Raw genomic sequence first — 14,976 nt, 5'->3', positions numbered from 1 at the left:
CCAGGGTCACACCAAGGGTCTTTGTACTCTGGGAGGGGGACACCGCGGAGTTGTCAACCGTGATGGAGAGGTCTTGGAGAGGGCAGGCCTTCCCCAGGAGGAAGAGCAGCTCTGTTTTGTTGAGCTTGAGCTGGTGGGCCAACATCCGAGCTGAGATGTCTGCCAGGCATGCAGAGTTGCGTGTCGCCACCTGGGTGTCAGAAGGGGCAAAGGAGAAGAGTAGTTGAGTTTTATCCGGGGCCTCGCGGGGCCCTTCACCCAGTCTCGCAAAAATACATAAAAAAAAAGTCATGATATTTTGGCCAATATTCCCCAATTACAACTGAAATACCAATATTTTTCTATATTAATTTAAACTGTCTTCTTACTCTTAACAGTTTAGAAAGTCACAGCTACACCACTTCTTTAACTAAATTGAAATGTCAAAACCCATTGTTCTATTTGTGTACCCTTCACCACGCTTGGCTAGTACATGGTCTTGAATAATATTTTTTTTATACCCAATTAACTTAAAAGGAGTCGAGGCAATCTGAGTCCAGACACTTCTTACTTGGTTACACAATTTAATTGCAGTATTAATTCATAAAATAATTCAGTTACAGTCAAAATATGATGGAAAATATGATAAGAACTTTAACCTCCGTGTTATAGCACTTGGGCTATAGTCAGCAAAGATGAGGAGTTGAACTGATAGTGCCTTATAACTCAAATTCTTACCTGATGACCTGTTCGTCCTTAACCTGCCTCAACATGGGCGGTGCTCTCACTCTCACTCTCTCTACTGCCCGTCTTTGACCCCTGCCATAATCATTAGACCAAATACTATTATCATATGACTGCATCACATATGCAGCAGCACCTCCAGTACCCGCCTACTGATATACAAACAAAATGATCTAGGTAAAAATAAGCCTAATGATTTTATAGTTAATTTCCATTATCAATTGGTTATTTTATTTATTGTTTGATAACATTTCAACAAAAAAGGGAAAAATTGCCTTTAAAAAAGCTGTAGCATAGCCTACGATAGATCTATTATTAAGGCTTATTTCAAGTGACATGGGTTCCATAAAAAAAAATATATATATATTCTTCTTTTAAATTGCTATTGTAGAAATAGACTTGTCATATGTTATTATTAATTGATAGTTAGGAATGGAAATCCCCTCGGCATTACTGATGCATTCCGAAGCCGATGGAAAAGGTACCCTACCTTACTTTGGGTTACTGGGTCGGCCTACATTATAAGGCTTCTGGCGCCTTCTATTGACCACATCAATACACTGGTAAGTTTTTGAGCGGGCTATTTTAAAAAGGTAAAAGCCTGTCCGTCTTTATTAGAAACGTTCTGGGGGACTGGGAATATAGTGCTAAACATCTGAAATATGGGCTAAATTACACAAAAGCATAATAAATCATACTACAATGTAAAGCGTATTTTCTTATCAGTCACTCTAATAGTCTAACATTTGTAACAAGCTTTATACAAAATGTCAGCAAATCTTACAATTTGTTTACATTTAAATGTGTACAAAATGTACGTTTTTGACATAGAAAATATGTCAGCTAAATTTGTAAACATCCCTCTCCATCTGTCTTGGAATATGTAGTTCTTCGCAGATGGAACAACATATGAACTACACATCCCTACACCCGCGTTAGTTACCATAGCAGCGAGAGTTTAATTTTTGTTCCATCATGGCTAGCAGTCCGTCTAGAGTTTTCGCTGCTTTATTACCTGCCGCGGGAGATATTTACCGGGACAAAAACGAACCAGGGATTGGGGGACACACGGTTACCGTTCAGCGAACCCAGAACAGCGCGCGGGAGGTCCAGGTGACTGGGAGCGCAGAGATCTCGTGTCCAGCCGACCGCGCTACTGTTTCCGTTAGTTTCAGAAACAGCAAGGAGTCGGTGAACGACGTCACCAACAGCATCTCAAGGAGACTAGAGTACATTCTACAGACCCTGAGACAACACCATGTCAAGGTAACTTGAGTTCATTCAACTGTAGACATCCTATTAAATGACTAGAGGGGTTATGTCATAAACCCTTTAAAGTTCCCGAATGGCTTTGAAAATGGCAGCCATATTGTTCAGGGTCAAATCCAAACCAGTAATTGGAATGAATGGCAGTAGAGGCGTAATCCTGATTATATTTATGCAGGAAAATAAAAGTAAGGCATGTGATATATCAGAAATGGTGTAATAGAATTGTCAACCTAAAATAGTCATACAATTATAAATACAGTTTATGCGTGTTTTATACAAATGTTCTGTGTAAATAGCCTCTAAAATATATGTAAACAGACCATAAATGTATACATTTTAGTTTTCTTGGAAAGCTGTGAGTGCTATTGTATGATACAGGTATTTCTTACAAGTACTTGATACAGGTACTTGTTACAAGTATTTGATACAAGTACTTGTTGCATTTACATCTTGTCAGTTCTATAATCAACTGATTTCCTCCAGTGTCTGGCTGTGGATTGACTGCATTGTTTGAATGGAATATTGACATATTGGCAATTAATTTGAAAAATAAACCCGTGGAATTATTCCTCTAAAACTGTCTGCCTAGCTAGCTAACAAACTTACAGTGCAGATAAATTCTTCAAATTCATTATTTTACACAATATCTTATCACAGCACAGGCAAACCAGTGTTGACCAACTCAATGTTTTTTTTGTTTGGACCCCAGCAGCAGCTAATTGGGGATCCTAATAAATACAAAACAATGACAAATGTCTGACCTTTATCCCATCATATGAAGGTTCATGTCTATTCTAGTATTATAATTCCTAATTATATTAGTTCAAATAACTTTTAATATAGATATATAGGCCTAAAACAATTCAATAGGATATCTATTGCTATTGGTTGCATAGGTATTTTCATATCCCAGCTGTGTAATTCAGTATTTCAACTCCAGGCCTCCAGTACCCCCAAAAGCACAATTTTTTTGTAGCCCTGGACAAGCACACCTGATTCAACTTATCAACTAATCATCAAGCCCTCAATGAGTTGAATCGTCTGCGGATACAACTAAAATGTGTGCTGGATTGTTGGGGATACTGGAGGACTGGAGGTGGGCAACTGGTGTAATGCAATGTCAGTGACATTGACAGACAGACAGACACATGGCAAACATACAGTCAGCACACTGACTGACTGACACAGCTGTCTAATCACTATAAAGTAGGATGTTTGAAGATTTCTCTCCTCCCTCCTCTCCACTTTTCTTCTCCTCCTCTCACCCTGCAGGGGGAAGAGTTGACAGTGACGAGACACATCTACAGAGCTGATGACCTGTACCACATGGAGGCTCTGGTAGGTCCCCCGTGCTGAAATCCCTAAACTTGCATGTACAGACTGAAGTAGGCCATGCATTAACATGGGAAAGGAATGGAGACTGGTCTATGAAGTGTTGTAAATTATATTCTAGTCCATGCCTACTGTGAGAAGTCCAGCAGATAGTATCAATCATGTGCAGCTCACCCTGCACTAACATAAATAACATGAGCATATCTATTTCTGCTAAGCTTCCCAGTAAAGCAATAAAAACAAGTAAGCATCCCAGAAGAAAAGTGCTCAAAAAATAGCCCACGTTAACATATGTAGCTTAAGAAACAAGGTTCATGAAATCAGTGGTGGAAAAAGTAACCAATTGTCATACTTGAGTAAAAGTAAAGATACCTTAATAGAAAAGGACTCAAGTAAAAGTGAGTCACCCAGTAAAATACTACTTGAGTAAAAGTCTAAAAGTATTTGGTTTTAAATATACTTAAGTATCAAAAGTACATGTAATTGCTAAAATATACTTTATCAAAAGTAAGATAAATCATTTCAAATTCCTTATATAAAGCAAACCAGATGGCATCATTTTCTTTCTTTTTTACGGATAGCCAGGCGCATGCTCCAACACTCAGACATCATTTACAAACAAAGTATGTTTTTAGTGAGTCTGCCAGATCAGAGGCAGTAGGGATGTTCTCGTTCTCTTGATAAATGTGTGAATTAGGCACGAGTACTTTTGGGTGTCAGGGAAAATTTATGGAGTAAAAAGTACATAATTTTATTTAGGAATGTAGTGAAGTAAAAGTAATCAAGAATATAGAAAGTAAAGTACAGATACCCCCAAAAAACTACTTAAGTAGTAGTTTCAAGTATTTTTACTTAAATACTTTACACCACTGCATGAAATGAATAATTTGCTAATAACAGATGATTCATATTCTGACTATCTCTGAAACTCACTTAGATAATACCTTTGATAATACAGTGGTAGCAATACATTTACAGAAAAGATAGGGGCGGCAGGTAACCTAGTGGTTAGAGCGTTGGGTCAGTAACCAAAAGGTTGCTAGATCGAATTCCTGAGCTGACAAGGTAAAAATATGCTGTTCTGCCGCAGAACGAGGCAGTTAACCCACTGTTCCTGGGCCATCATTGTAAATAAGAATTTGTTCTCGCCCAGTTAAATAAAGGTTAAATAGAAATGGTGTTGCTGTTTATATTCAGAACCACATTCCTGTAAAGATTAGAGAGGATCTCATGTTAAATACTGTTGAAGTAATATGTACAAATTAAATGTGTCTTCCGCATTTAACCCAACCCCTCTGAATCAGAGGTGCAGGGGGCTTGTCTTAATCGACATCCACATATTCAGCGCCCGGGGAACAGTGGGATAACTGCCTTGCTCAGGATGACAGATTTATACCTTGTCAGCTCGGGCATTCAATCCAGCAACCTTTCGGACCAACACTCTAACCACTAGGCTACCTGCTGCCCCATGGATAATATGTGTGAAATGCTTGATAATGTATGTGATCAACAGAGGTGTATATTTTCTGGGTGATTTAAACATTGAAGCTTTTTCTTGAGTGGGCAGCTTAATGAAAGCCAGTCAAACTGTAACCAGTGCCTGCAACCTGGTTCAGGTTATCAGTCACCCAACCTACTAGGGTAGTTACAAAACAGCACAGGAATTAAATCATCAAATGTATGTATTTATCACATCTTTACTAATGCTGCAGAAATTTGCTTGAATGCAGTATCCAGATCCATTGTATGTAGTGATCACAATATAGTAGCCATAACTAGGAAAACCAAAGTTACAAAGGCTGGACCTAATATAGTGTATAAGAGGTCATACAATACATTTTGTTGTGATTCCTATGTTGTTGATGTAAATAATATGTTGGTCTGTGGTGTGTAATGAGGAATAAACAGACACAGCACTTGACAAATTTATGAAATTGCTTATTCCAGTTACTAATAAGCATGCACCCATTAAGAAAATGACTGTTAAACTGTTAAATCTCCTTGGATTGATGAGGAATTGAAAAATTGTATGGTTGAGAGGGATGAGGCAAAATGAATGGCAAATAAGTCTGGCTGCACAACAGATTGGCAAAGGTATTGCAAATTGAGAATCGTGACCAAACTGAATAAAAAGAAGAAACTACACTATGAAACAAAGATGAATGACAAAGAATGATAGTATAAAGCTTTGGAGCACCTTAAATGAAATTTTGGGAAAATAGCAAACTCAGCTCCATCATTCATTGAGTCAGATGGCTCAGTAATCACAACACGAACTGATATGGCCAACTACTTTAATGATTTTTTCATTGGCAAGATTAGCAAATTTAGGCATAACATGCCAGCAACAAATGCTGACACTACACATCCAAGTATAACTGACCAAATTATGAATGACAAGCATTGTAATTTTACATTCCTTAAGTTACTGTGGAAGAGGTGAAAAAAAATGTCTATCAACAATGACAAGCCACCGGGGTCCGACAACTTGGATGGAAAATTACTGAGGATAATAGCGGACAACATTGCCACTTCTATTTACCACATCTTCAATTTAAGCCTACAGGCCTCGAAGGAAGCAAAAGTCATTCCGCTACCTAAGAATAGTAAAGGCCACTTTACTGACTCAAATAGCCGACCAATAAGCCTGTTACCAATCCTTAGTAAACTTTTGGAAAACATTGTTTGACCAGATACAATGCTATTTTACAGTAAACAAATGGACAAACTTTCAGCATGCTTATAGGGAAGGACATTCAACAAGCACAGCACTTACACAAATGACTGATTGGCTGAGAGAATATGATAATAAGACTTCAGTGCGGCTTTTGACATTATCGATCATAGTCTGCTGCTGGAAAAACGTATGTGTTATGGCTTAACACCCCCTGCTATATTGTGGATAAATAGTTAACTATCTAACAAAACACAGAGGGTGTTCTTTAATGGAAACCTCTCCAACATAATCTGGGTAGAATCAGGAATTCCCCAGGGCAGCTGTCTAGGCCCATAACTTTTTTCAATCTTTACTAATGACATGTCACTTAAAGCCAGTGTGTCTATGTATGCAGATGACTCAACACTATACATCAGCTACTATGCCAAGAGTGTGCAAAGTGGTCATCAAGGCAAAGGGTGGCTACTTTGAAGAATATAAAATATTTTGATTTGTTTAACACTTTTTGGGGTTACTACATGATTCCATGTGTTATTTCATAGTTTTGATGTCTTCACTATTAATTCTACAATGTAGAAAATAGTAAAAATAAAAACCCTTGAATGAGTAGGTGTGTCCAAACTTTTGACTGGTACTGTACTTAAATGTTTTTTTGCATATCCCAGCTCCCCTGAGAATGGGGCCAGGGTCAGCCATTATCAGCTGTGACCTTGGGGCAGTTTGTGATAAGTGTCTTGCTCAAGGGCACAACGACATTTACCTTATCGGCTCGGATTCTAACTAGCGACTTTTCGGTTACTAGCCCAACAATCTTACCGCTGTGGGTGTGTTTTTTTGTTTTTAACAGGTGATGGTGGTGTTCTCAGACTTTGGTCAGATGGAGAGAGTGTGTATTGTTCTGTTGGAGAAGCTGGATAAGAGTGTGTGTGTCAGCACACCTCACTTCTACCACAGTGAAGAGTGTCTCAGCCTATTGAGGTAACACACACACACACACACACTATACTATCACACACGCACACTATCATAATAATATGTGTGTGTGTGTGTCCAGGCGGAGCGTGTGTGTAGCAGCAGTAGAGAATGCTCGTCTGAAGGCGTCTGAGATGAGCAGCATGCTGGGACAGACACTGGGGCACCCCCTACTGGTCAGAGAGGAAGAGGCCACGGAGAGAGATGGAGGGAGAGAAGGAGGAGAGGGGAGGATGGGGGAGGGGGTACAAAGGCCTAGCATCAGTGCGACATCTCGTGTGTTTGTCACCTTTAACCTCCGACACAAAGACAGAACCAGGAAGAAGATTTGAAGACTACATTACCCATCTACCCCGTCAGCACAGTGCAAACACACTCCCTCACAATCACACTGTAGATATGAAGACAAAGACGAGGATAGACAGTCATTGTTTTGTTTAGAAGAATATTTATTTAAGCCTTTCCTCAAAGCTTCTGTCCATAAACATGAATGTCAATAAATTATGTAAATGTGGCTGTTCTTGATTCAAGTTTGAGGTCTTTATGATAATGAACTGTATTATATTTTGTCTTTAATTTTGTTCTGATATGAAATACTGTATGACATCTTCAGTGATGTAGTGGTTAAAACAGTAGGTGGGTAAACGCTGATCACCGTTTGCAGCTAATAAAATAATGCTTCCTATATTTTCAATGGATTTTTCCGCAATACGCTAAATGCGTAAAAGCCTTTTCCCCTCCACTAAATCACTGTGAAATTAAATTGATCTTGTTGTGGGGGAATAGAGAGAGGAGCTGTCCTTTTCTTTACATCTATTGTCCAGTTAGGTGTCCCACTGACACACACACACTCTTGTGGTCCCTGTCTGTCAGTCTTCAGGGAAGATCTCTTGGAGCCAGGGCTGCATGATGAACCGCTCTCCATCAAAGTGTGTGAAGTACTGTTCTAGGGTGGGGATCTCCGGCTGGAACACACACACTCGGAGGGTTAGGTGTGTATACGTATGTTTGAGTGTGTCAGTTTGCCTTCAGAAAATATTAAACCCCCTTGACTTTTTCCACATTTTGTGTTAAATGAATCCATTTTAAATTCAGTCTGAGATTGTGTCACTAATCTAGAGGAAAACCTGGTAGCACAGGCAAAATTCTAGAGGAAAACCTGGTTCAGTATGCTTTCCAACAGACACTTGAAGACAAATTCACCTTTTAGCAGGACAATAACCTAGGCCAAATCTATACTGGAGTTGCTTACCAAGACGACATTGAATGTTCCTGAGTGGCCTAGTTACAGTTGACTTAAATTGGTTTGAAAATCTATGGCAAGACCAATTTGACAGAGATTGAAGAATTTTTTTAAAGAATGGTTGGCAAATATTGTTTAATCCAGGTGTGCAAAGAAATTAAGATATTTACCCAAAAAGACTCACAGCTGTAATTGCCGCCAAAGGTGTTTAATGTGTATTGACTCGGGGTTGAATACTTATCTAATCAAGATATGAGTGTTTTATTTTTCATTACATTTTAAAAAATGTTTGCATTTTTTCCACTTTGACAAGAGTATTTTGTGTAGACCGTTGACAAAAAAAATGACAATTAAATCCATTTTAATTCCACTTTGTAATGCAACAAAATGTGGAAAAAGTCAAGGGGGTTTAATGCACAGTGAGAGTGTGTGTGTGTTCGTACCTTGGTTCCAGTGACCCGTTCCAGCCTGGTCTGAGGAAGATATCCCACTAGGAAAGAGGAGGGGCCAGGACCGCTGAATAACACCTTATAGTGGGGGGTGTTCTCTGCGTTAACCTACACACACACACACAAAGTGAAAGGTGAAGGTCATAGATTCAAGCTAGAATCCTTAAATGGTTTAACTGCCACTTTCTGAACTCTGTGATTGCCAACAAGGGTTTTTCCACCAAGTACTAAGTCATGTTTTGCAGAGAGGTCAAATACTTATTTCCCTCATTAAAATGCAAATCAATTTATAACATTTTTGACATGCGTTTTTCTGGATTTTTTTGTTGTTATTCTGTCTCTCACTGTTCAAATAAACCTACCATTAAAATTATAGACTGATAATTTCTTTGTCAGTGGGCAAATGTACAAAATCAGCAGGGGATCAAATACTTTTTCCCCTCACTGTATTCTCATCATTGAATCGATTTACTTATTTCAGCAATTTAACACCTTTCAGTATAGTTGTCTAATGTTTGTGGGGCATGTTGACCCGTTTTAAAGGATACTCCTGAATCACTATGATACATTTTTGAGTGTACTTTTAACAGAGCTGAGATTTACTTCAAAGTGCATTGACCTTATTGCTTACAGCCTTACACCAATCAAGTTATTTCATATCTACACAAGTGCCTGAGGAGCAGGGGGTAGGGTTTCTTCTGGACAGGACAGCGCCCAACTATACTGACCCAATAAGCACATGTCCTAGAGATATCCCTTATTGGGACAGTGGCTGTTCGTAGACTATAGGAAACGGAGGGGCGAGCACGCCCCCCCCATCTACATCGATGGGGCTGTAGTGGAGTGGGTCGAGAGCTTCAAGTTCTTCTGTGTCCACATCACTAAGGAATTAACATGATCCACACACACACGCACACACACACGCACACACACACACACACACACACACACACACACACACACACACACACACACACACAGTTGTGAAGAGGACACTACAGTGCCTCTTCCCCCTCAAGAGGCTGAAAAGATTTGGCATGGGCCCTCAGATCCTCAAACATTTCTACAGCTGCACCATTGAGAGCATCTTGACTGGCTGCGTCACCGCTTGGTATGGCAACTGCTTAGCATCTGACTACAAGGTACTACAGATGGTAGTGTGTGTACGGCCCAGTACAACACTGGGGCAGAGCTCCATGCTATCCAGGACCTCTATACCAGGTGATGTCAGAGGCAGGCCCTAAAAATTCTCAGTCTCCAGCCATTCAAGTCATACACTGTTCTCTTTCTTCTACTGCACGGCAAGCGGTACCGATGCACCAAGTCTGGAACCGACAGGATCCTGAACAGCTTCTGCCCCCAAGCCACCTGGACTACCTGCATTGACCCTTTTTTTGCACTAACTCTCCTGGACTGACTATGCACACACACACACTTTTTTGCAGTAACTCTCACCCCAACACACACACGCATACTGATGAACACTCACCACATAAGCTACTTCTACTATCTATCCTAGTCATTTTACCCCTACCTACAGTGCATTTTGAAAGTATTCAGACCCCTTTACTTTTCCCACATTTTGTTACGTTACAGCCTTAGTCTAAAATTGATTCGTTTTTTCCCCATCAATTAAGGGTTTCACCAAGGATCTCTCTACTTTTGCTCTGCTTATCTTTCCCTCGATCCTGACTAGTCTTCCCTTCCCTGCCGCTGGAAAACATGCCCACAGCATAATGCTGCCACCACCACGCTTCCCCGTAGGGATGGTGCCAGGTTTCCTCCAGATGTGACGCTTGGCATTTTGGCCAAGCAGTTCGATCTTGGTTTCATCAGACCATAGAATCTTGTTTCTATGGTCCTTTCAGCGCCTTTTGGCAAACTCCAAGCGGGCTGTTATGAGTCTTTTATTGAGGAGTGGCTTCTGTCTGGCCACTCTACCATAAAGGCCTGATTGGTGGAGGGCTGCAGAGATGGTTGTCCTTCTGGAAGGTTCTCCTACCTCCACAGAGGAACTCTGTCAGAGTGACCATCGGGTTCTTGGCCAGCTCCCTGACAAAGGCCTTTCTCCCGCGATTGCTCAGTTTGGCTGGGTGGCCAGCTCTAGGAAGAGTCTTGGGGGTTCCAAATTTCTTCCAGTCAAGAATGGAGGCCACTGTGTTTTTGGGGACCTTCAATGCTGCAGAAATGTTTTGGTACCCTTCTCCAGATCTGTCCCTTGACACGCAATCCTGTCTCGAGCTCTACGGACAATTCCTTCGACCTCATGGCTTGGTTTTTGCACTGACAACTGTGGGACCTTATATAGACAGGTGTGTGCCTTTCCAAATCATGTCCAATCAATTGAATTTACCACAAGTGGACTCCAATCAAGTTGTAGAAACATCAAGGATGATCAATGGAAACAGGATGCACCTGAGCTCAATTTCGAGTCTCATAGCAAAGGGTCTAAATACTTACAGTACCAGTCAAAAGTTTGGACACATACTCATTCAAATCAGTCTGGGTAGCCATTTGATTAGCTGTTCAGGAGTCTTACAGCTTGGGGGTAAAAGCTGTTTAGAAGCCTCTTGGACCTAGACTTGGCGCTCTGGTACCGCTTGACCTGCGGTACCTCTAGGGTGGCTGGAGTCTGACAATTTTTAGGGCCTTCCTGACACCGCCTGGTATAGAGGTCCTGGATGGCAGGAAGTTTGGCCCCAGTGATGTATTGGGCTGTAAGCACTACCCTCTGTAGCGCCTTGTGGTCAGAGGCCAAGCAGTTGCCATACTAGGCAGTGATGCAACCCGTCAGGATGCTCTCGATGGTGCAGCTGTAAAACCTTTTGAGGATCTGAGGACCCATGCTAAATATTTTCAGTTTCCTGAGGGGGAATAGGTTTAGTCGTGCCCTCTTCACAACTGTCTTGGTGTGCTTGGACCATGTTAGTTTGTTGTTGATGTGGACACCAAGGAACTTGGCGCTCTCAACCTGCTCCACTACAACCCCGTCGATGAGAATGGGGGCGTGCTCGATCCTCCTTTTCCTGTAGTCCACAATCATCTCCTTTGTCTTGATCACGTTGAGGGAGAGGTTATTGTCCTTGCACCACACGGGCAGGTCTCTGACCTCCTCCCTATAAGCTGTCGCTTTGTTGTCGATGATCAGGCCCACCACTGTTGTGTCATCAGCAAACTTAATGATGGTGTTAGAGGGGACTGAGCACGCACCCCTGAGGGGCTCCTTTGTTGAGGAGCAGTGTGGCAGATGTGTTGTTACCTACCCTTACCACCTGGGGGCGGCCGGTCAGGAAGTACAAGATCCAGTTGCAGAGGGAGGTGTTTAGTCCCAGGGTCCTTAGCTTAGTGATGAGCTTTGAGGGCACTATGGTGTTGAACGCTGAGCAGTAGTCAATGAATAGCATTCTCACATAGGTGTTCCTTTTGTCCAGGTGTGAAAGGGAAGTGTGGAGTGCAATAGAGATTGCATCATCTGTGAATCTGTTGGTGCGGTATGCAAATTGGAGTGGGTCTAGGGTTTCTGGGATAATGGTGTTGATGTGAGCCATGACCAGCCTTTCAAAGCATTTCATGGCTACAGTCGTGAGTGCTACGGGTCGGTAGTCATTTAGGCAGGTTAACTTGACGTTCTTGGGCATAGGGACTACGGTGGTCTGCTTGAAACATGTTGGTATTACAGATTCAGACAGGGAGAAATTGAAAATGTCAGTGAAGACTCTTGCCAGTTGCTCAGCACATGCTCAGGGTACACGTCCTGGTACTCCGTCTGGCTCTGCGGCCTTGTGAATGTTGACCTGTTTTAAAGGTCTTACTTATGTCGGCTGCAGAGAGCGTGATGACACAGTCGTCCGGAACAGCTGATGCTCTCATGCATGTTTCATTGTTACTTGCCTCGAAGCGTAGAATTTATTTAGCTCATCTGGTAGGCTCGTGTCACTGGGCAGCTCTCGGCTGTGCTTCCCTTTGTAGTCTGTAATAGTTTGCAAGACCTGCCACATCCGACGAGCGTTGGAGACGGTGTAGTATGATTTGATCTTAGTCCTGTATTGATGCTTTGTCTGTTTGATGGTTCGTCGGAGGGCATAGCGGGATTTCTTATAAGCTTCCGGGTCAGAGTCCCCTCCTTGAAAGCTGCAGCTCTACCCTTTAGCTATGTGCAAATGTTGGGTTTTCAATGGTTTCTTTATTTTTTACTAATTTCTACATTGTTGAATAATAGTGAAGACATCAAAACTATGAAATAACACACATGGAATCATGTATTAACCCCAAAAAGTTTTAAACAAACCAAAATATATTTTAGATTCTTCAAAGTAGCCACCATTTGCCTTTGACAGCTTTGCACGCTCTTGGCATGGAACATTCATGTCTATTTTGTGAAATGGAACATTAACATAACGAAAACATTAACTTGAGGAGATTTTACACGGTATATATCATGTTTACATCCTTCACAATGTTTGTGACGATTGGATTGTGATTTTATTTCTCTAACGAGATCATAGTAATTAGGATACTTTGCCTCGTAACTAGCCACGCCCCAGGGAGCCCAGAGAGCGTGTCTGAATGACGAAAACGACCCCTTTTTACCCGAGGGGATAAAAAGACTGAGTTAAGAATTAAACAGACTACAAGCTGCAGCTTGGGCCACATCAGTCACGACACCGAAAACTGCAAAACAAGGTTGAAGACAAAATAACCTCTAAACAATCAATGCTACGGTTGAGTAGCTGTTCTAAGTACTGTATCTAAGAAGGTGAATTTAAGTAGGACCATCCAGTTCTTTTCTTCAAATCACCGTGTGCTACACTGCTTTCATCCCCACTCTGGGATCATCGACATGGCTGATTAGCCATCCTCAGGAGACCACTCTTCCACAAGTAAACAGACAATTAAAAAGGGCATTGTGACCTCTTGTGGACAATCAGAGACTTACACCTGAAAATGAAGAAGGCCTAATCGAACCCGTCTCACAAAGTGGAACCCTTTCCACGAAAGGCCCAACAGAGATCCTCGACGAAGACCTTCAACGTGTAAATACATGCATTTCTTCTTACCCATAAGAGCGGCAGTTCGGGGCAAGGTATTAGAGTTACTGTGAGCGTAGTTCCCAAATGAATCCAAGTGTTGCTTCTCTTTCTCTCTCGCTTTCTCTCTAACTCCATCTTGTTTAACAAGTGTCATATTGTGTTAGTCCGCTATGGACCTGTTGTCACCATATTAACTTTCTAATCCACAACCTACACCGTGTGTGTGTGTATCCTATGTTATCATTTAGTTTGTTGGTAAATAAATAACCGAATGAGTGGATGGAATGATAAGACTCGGGTTTGTGCAGATTCACAAAGTCTGCGACGTTCAGAATGAGACTGATGAGGAAATGATTAATTAGTGACTTACCGATATACACTACCATTCAAAAGTTTGGGGTCACTTAGAAATGTCCTTTTTGAAAGAAAAGCTAATTTCTTGTCCATTAAAATAACATCAAATTGATCATAAATACAGTGTAGACATTGTTAATGTTGTAAATGACTATTGTAGCTGGAAATGGCAGATTTCTTTTATGGAATAATCTACATAGGTGTACAGAGGCCCATTACCAGCAACCATCACTCCTGTGTTCCAATGGCACGTTGTGTTAGCTAATCCAAATTTATTTTAAGGCTAATTGATCATTAGAAAACCCTTTTGCAATCGTTAGCAAGCTGAAAACTGTTGTTCTGATTAAAGAAGCAATAAAACTGGCCTTCTTCAGACTAGTTGAGTATCTGGAGCATCAGCAATTGTGGGTTCGATTACAGGCTCAAAATGGCCAGAAACAAAAGACCTTTCTTCTGAAACTCGTCAGTCTATACTTGTTCTGAGAAATGAAGGCTATTCTATGCGAGAAATTGCCAAGAAACTGAAGATCTTGTACAACGCTGTGTACTACTCCCTTCACAGAACAGCACAAACTGGCTCTAACCAGAAAAAAAAGAGTGGGAGGCCCCGGTGCACAACTGAGCAAGAGGACAAATACATTAGTGTCTAGTTTGAGAAACAGACGCCTCACAAGTCTTCAACTGGCAGCTTCATTAAATAGTACCAGCAAAACACCAGTCTCAACATCAGCAGTGAAGAGGTAACTCCGGGATGCAGAGTTCCTCTGTCCAGTGTCTGTGTTCTTTTGCCCATCTTAATATTACATTTTTATTGGCCAGTTTGAGATATGTCTTTTTCTTTGCAACTCTGCCTAGAAGGCCAGCATCCCGGAGTCGCCTCTTCACTGTTGACGTTGATTCTAAATAGTACCCGCAAAATACCAGACT

At 41.3% G+C, this 14,976-nt stretch overlaps 2 protein-coding genes across 3 annotated transcripts in view; one reads left to right on the top strand and one right to left on the bottom strand.

Annotated features, from left to right (window-relative positions):
- The first annotated feature begins 1,375 nt into the window (after window positions 1–1,375).
- On the top strand, window positions 1,376–7,487 carry irak1bp1 (interleukin-1 receptor-associated kinase 1 binding protein 1). Its single transcript, XM_029774418.1, has 4 exons — window positions 1,376–1,989; window positions 3,265–3,330; window positions 6,849–6,979; window positions 7,056–7,487. Exons 1-4 carry the CDS (start codon window positions 1,699–1,701, stop codon window positions 7,303–7,305), a joined length of 738 nt encoding a protein of 245 aa, XP_029630278.1. The 5' UTR covers window positions 1,376–1,698; the 3' UTR covers window positions 7,306–7,487.
- Window positions 7,405–14,976, bottom strand: part of si:dkey-261l7.2 — a 22,216-nt gene continuing 14,644 nt past the window's right edge. For both annotated transcript variants that reach the window (XM_029774420.1, XM_029774419.1), the window contains exons 6-7: window positions 8,660–8,773; window positions 7,405–7,938 (exon numbers count right to left, since the gene is read on the bottom strand). In XM_029774420.1, the coding sequence (XP_029630280.1) occupies window positions 7,843–7,938; window positions 8,660–8,773 (210 nt within the window). In that variant the 3' untranslated portion in view covers window positions 7,405–7,842. The remainder of the gene's footprint in view (window positions 7,939–8,659; window positions 8,774–14,976) is intronic.

Source organism: Salmo trutta, chromosome 14 (assembly GCF_901001165.1).
Source record: "Salmo trutta chromosome 14, fSalTru1.1, whole genome shotgun sequence".
Classification (NCBI taxonomy): Eukaryota; Metazoa; Chordata; class Actinopteri; order Salmoniformes; family Salmonidae; genus Salmo; species Salmo trutta.
This window is presented reverse-complemented; position numbering and strand designations above follow the sequence as displayed.

Bases quoted from the DNA above. Each gene is read 5' to 3' on its own strand.
- irak1bp1 (XM_029774418.1), top strand. From the start codon at position 1,699: ATGGCTAGCAGTCCGTCTAGAGTTTTCGCTGCTTTATTACCTGCCGCG. The intron at 3,331-6,848 runs GTAGGTCCCCCG...TGTTTTTAACAG, and splicing joins TGTACCACATGGAGGCTCTG to GTGATGGTGGTGTTCTCAGA. The intron at 6,980-7,055 runs GTAACACACACA...GTGTGTGTCCAG, and splicing joins GAGTGTCTCAGCCTATTGAG to GCGGAGCGTGTGTGTAGCAG.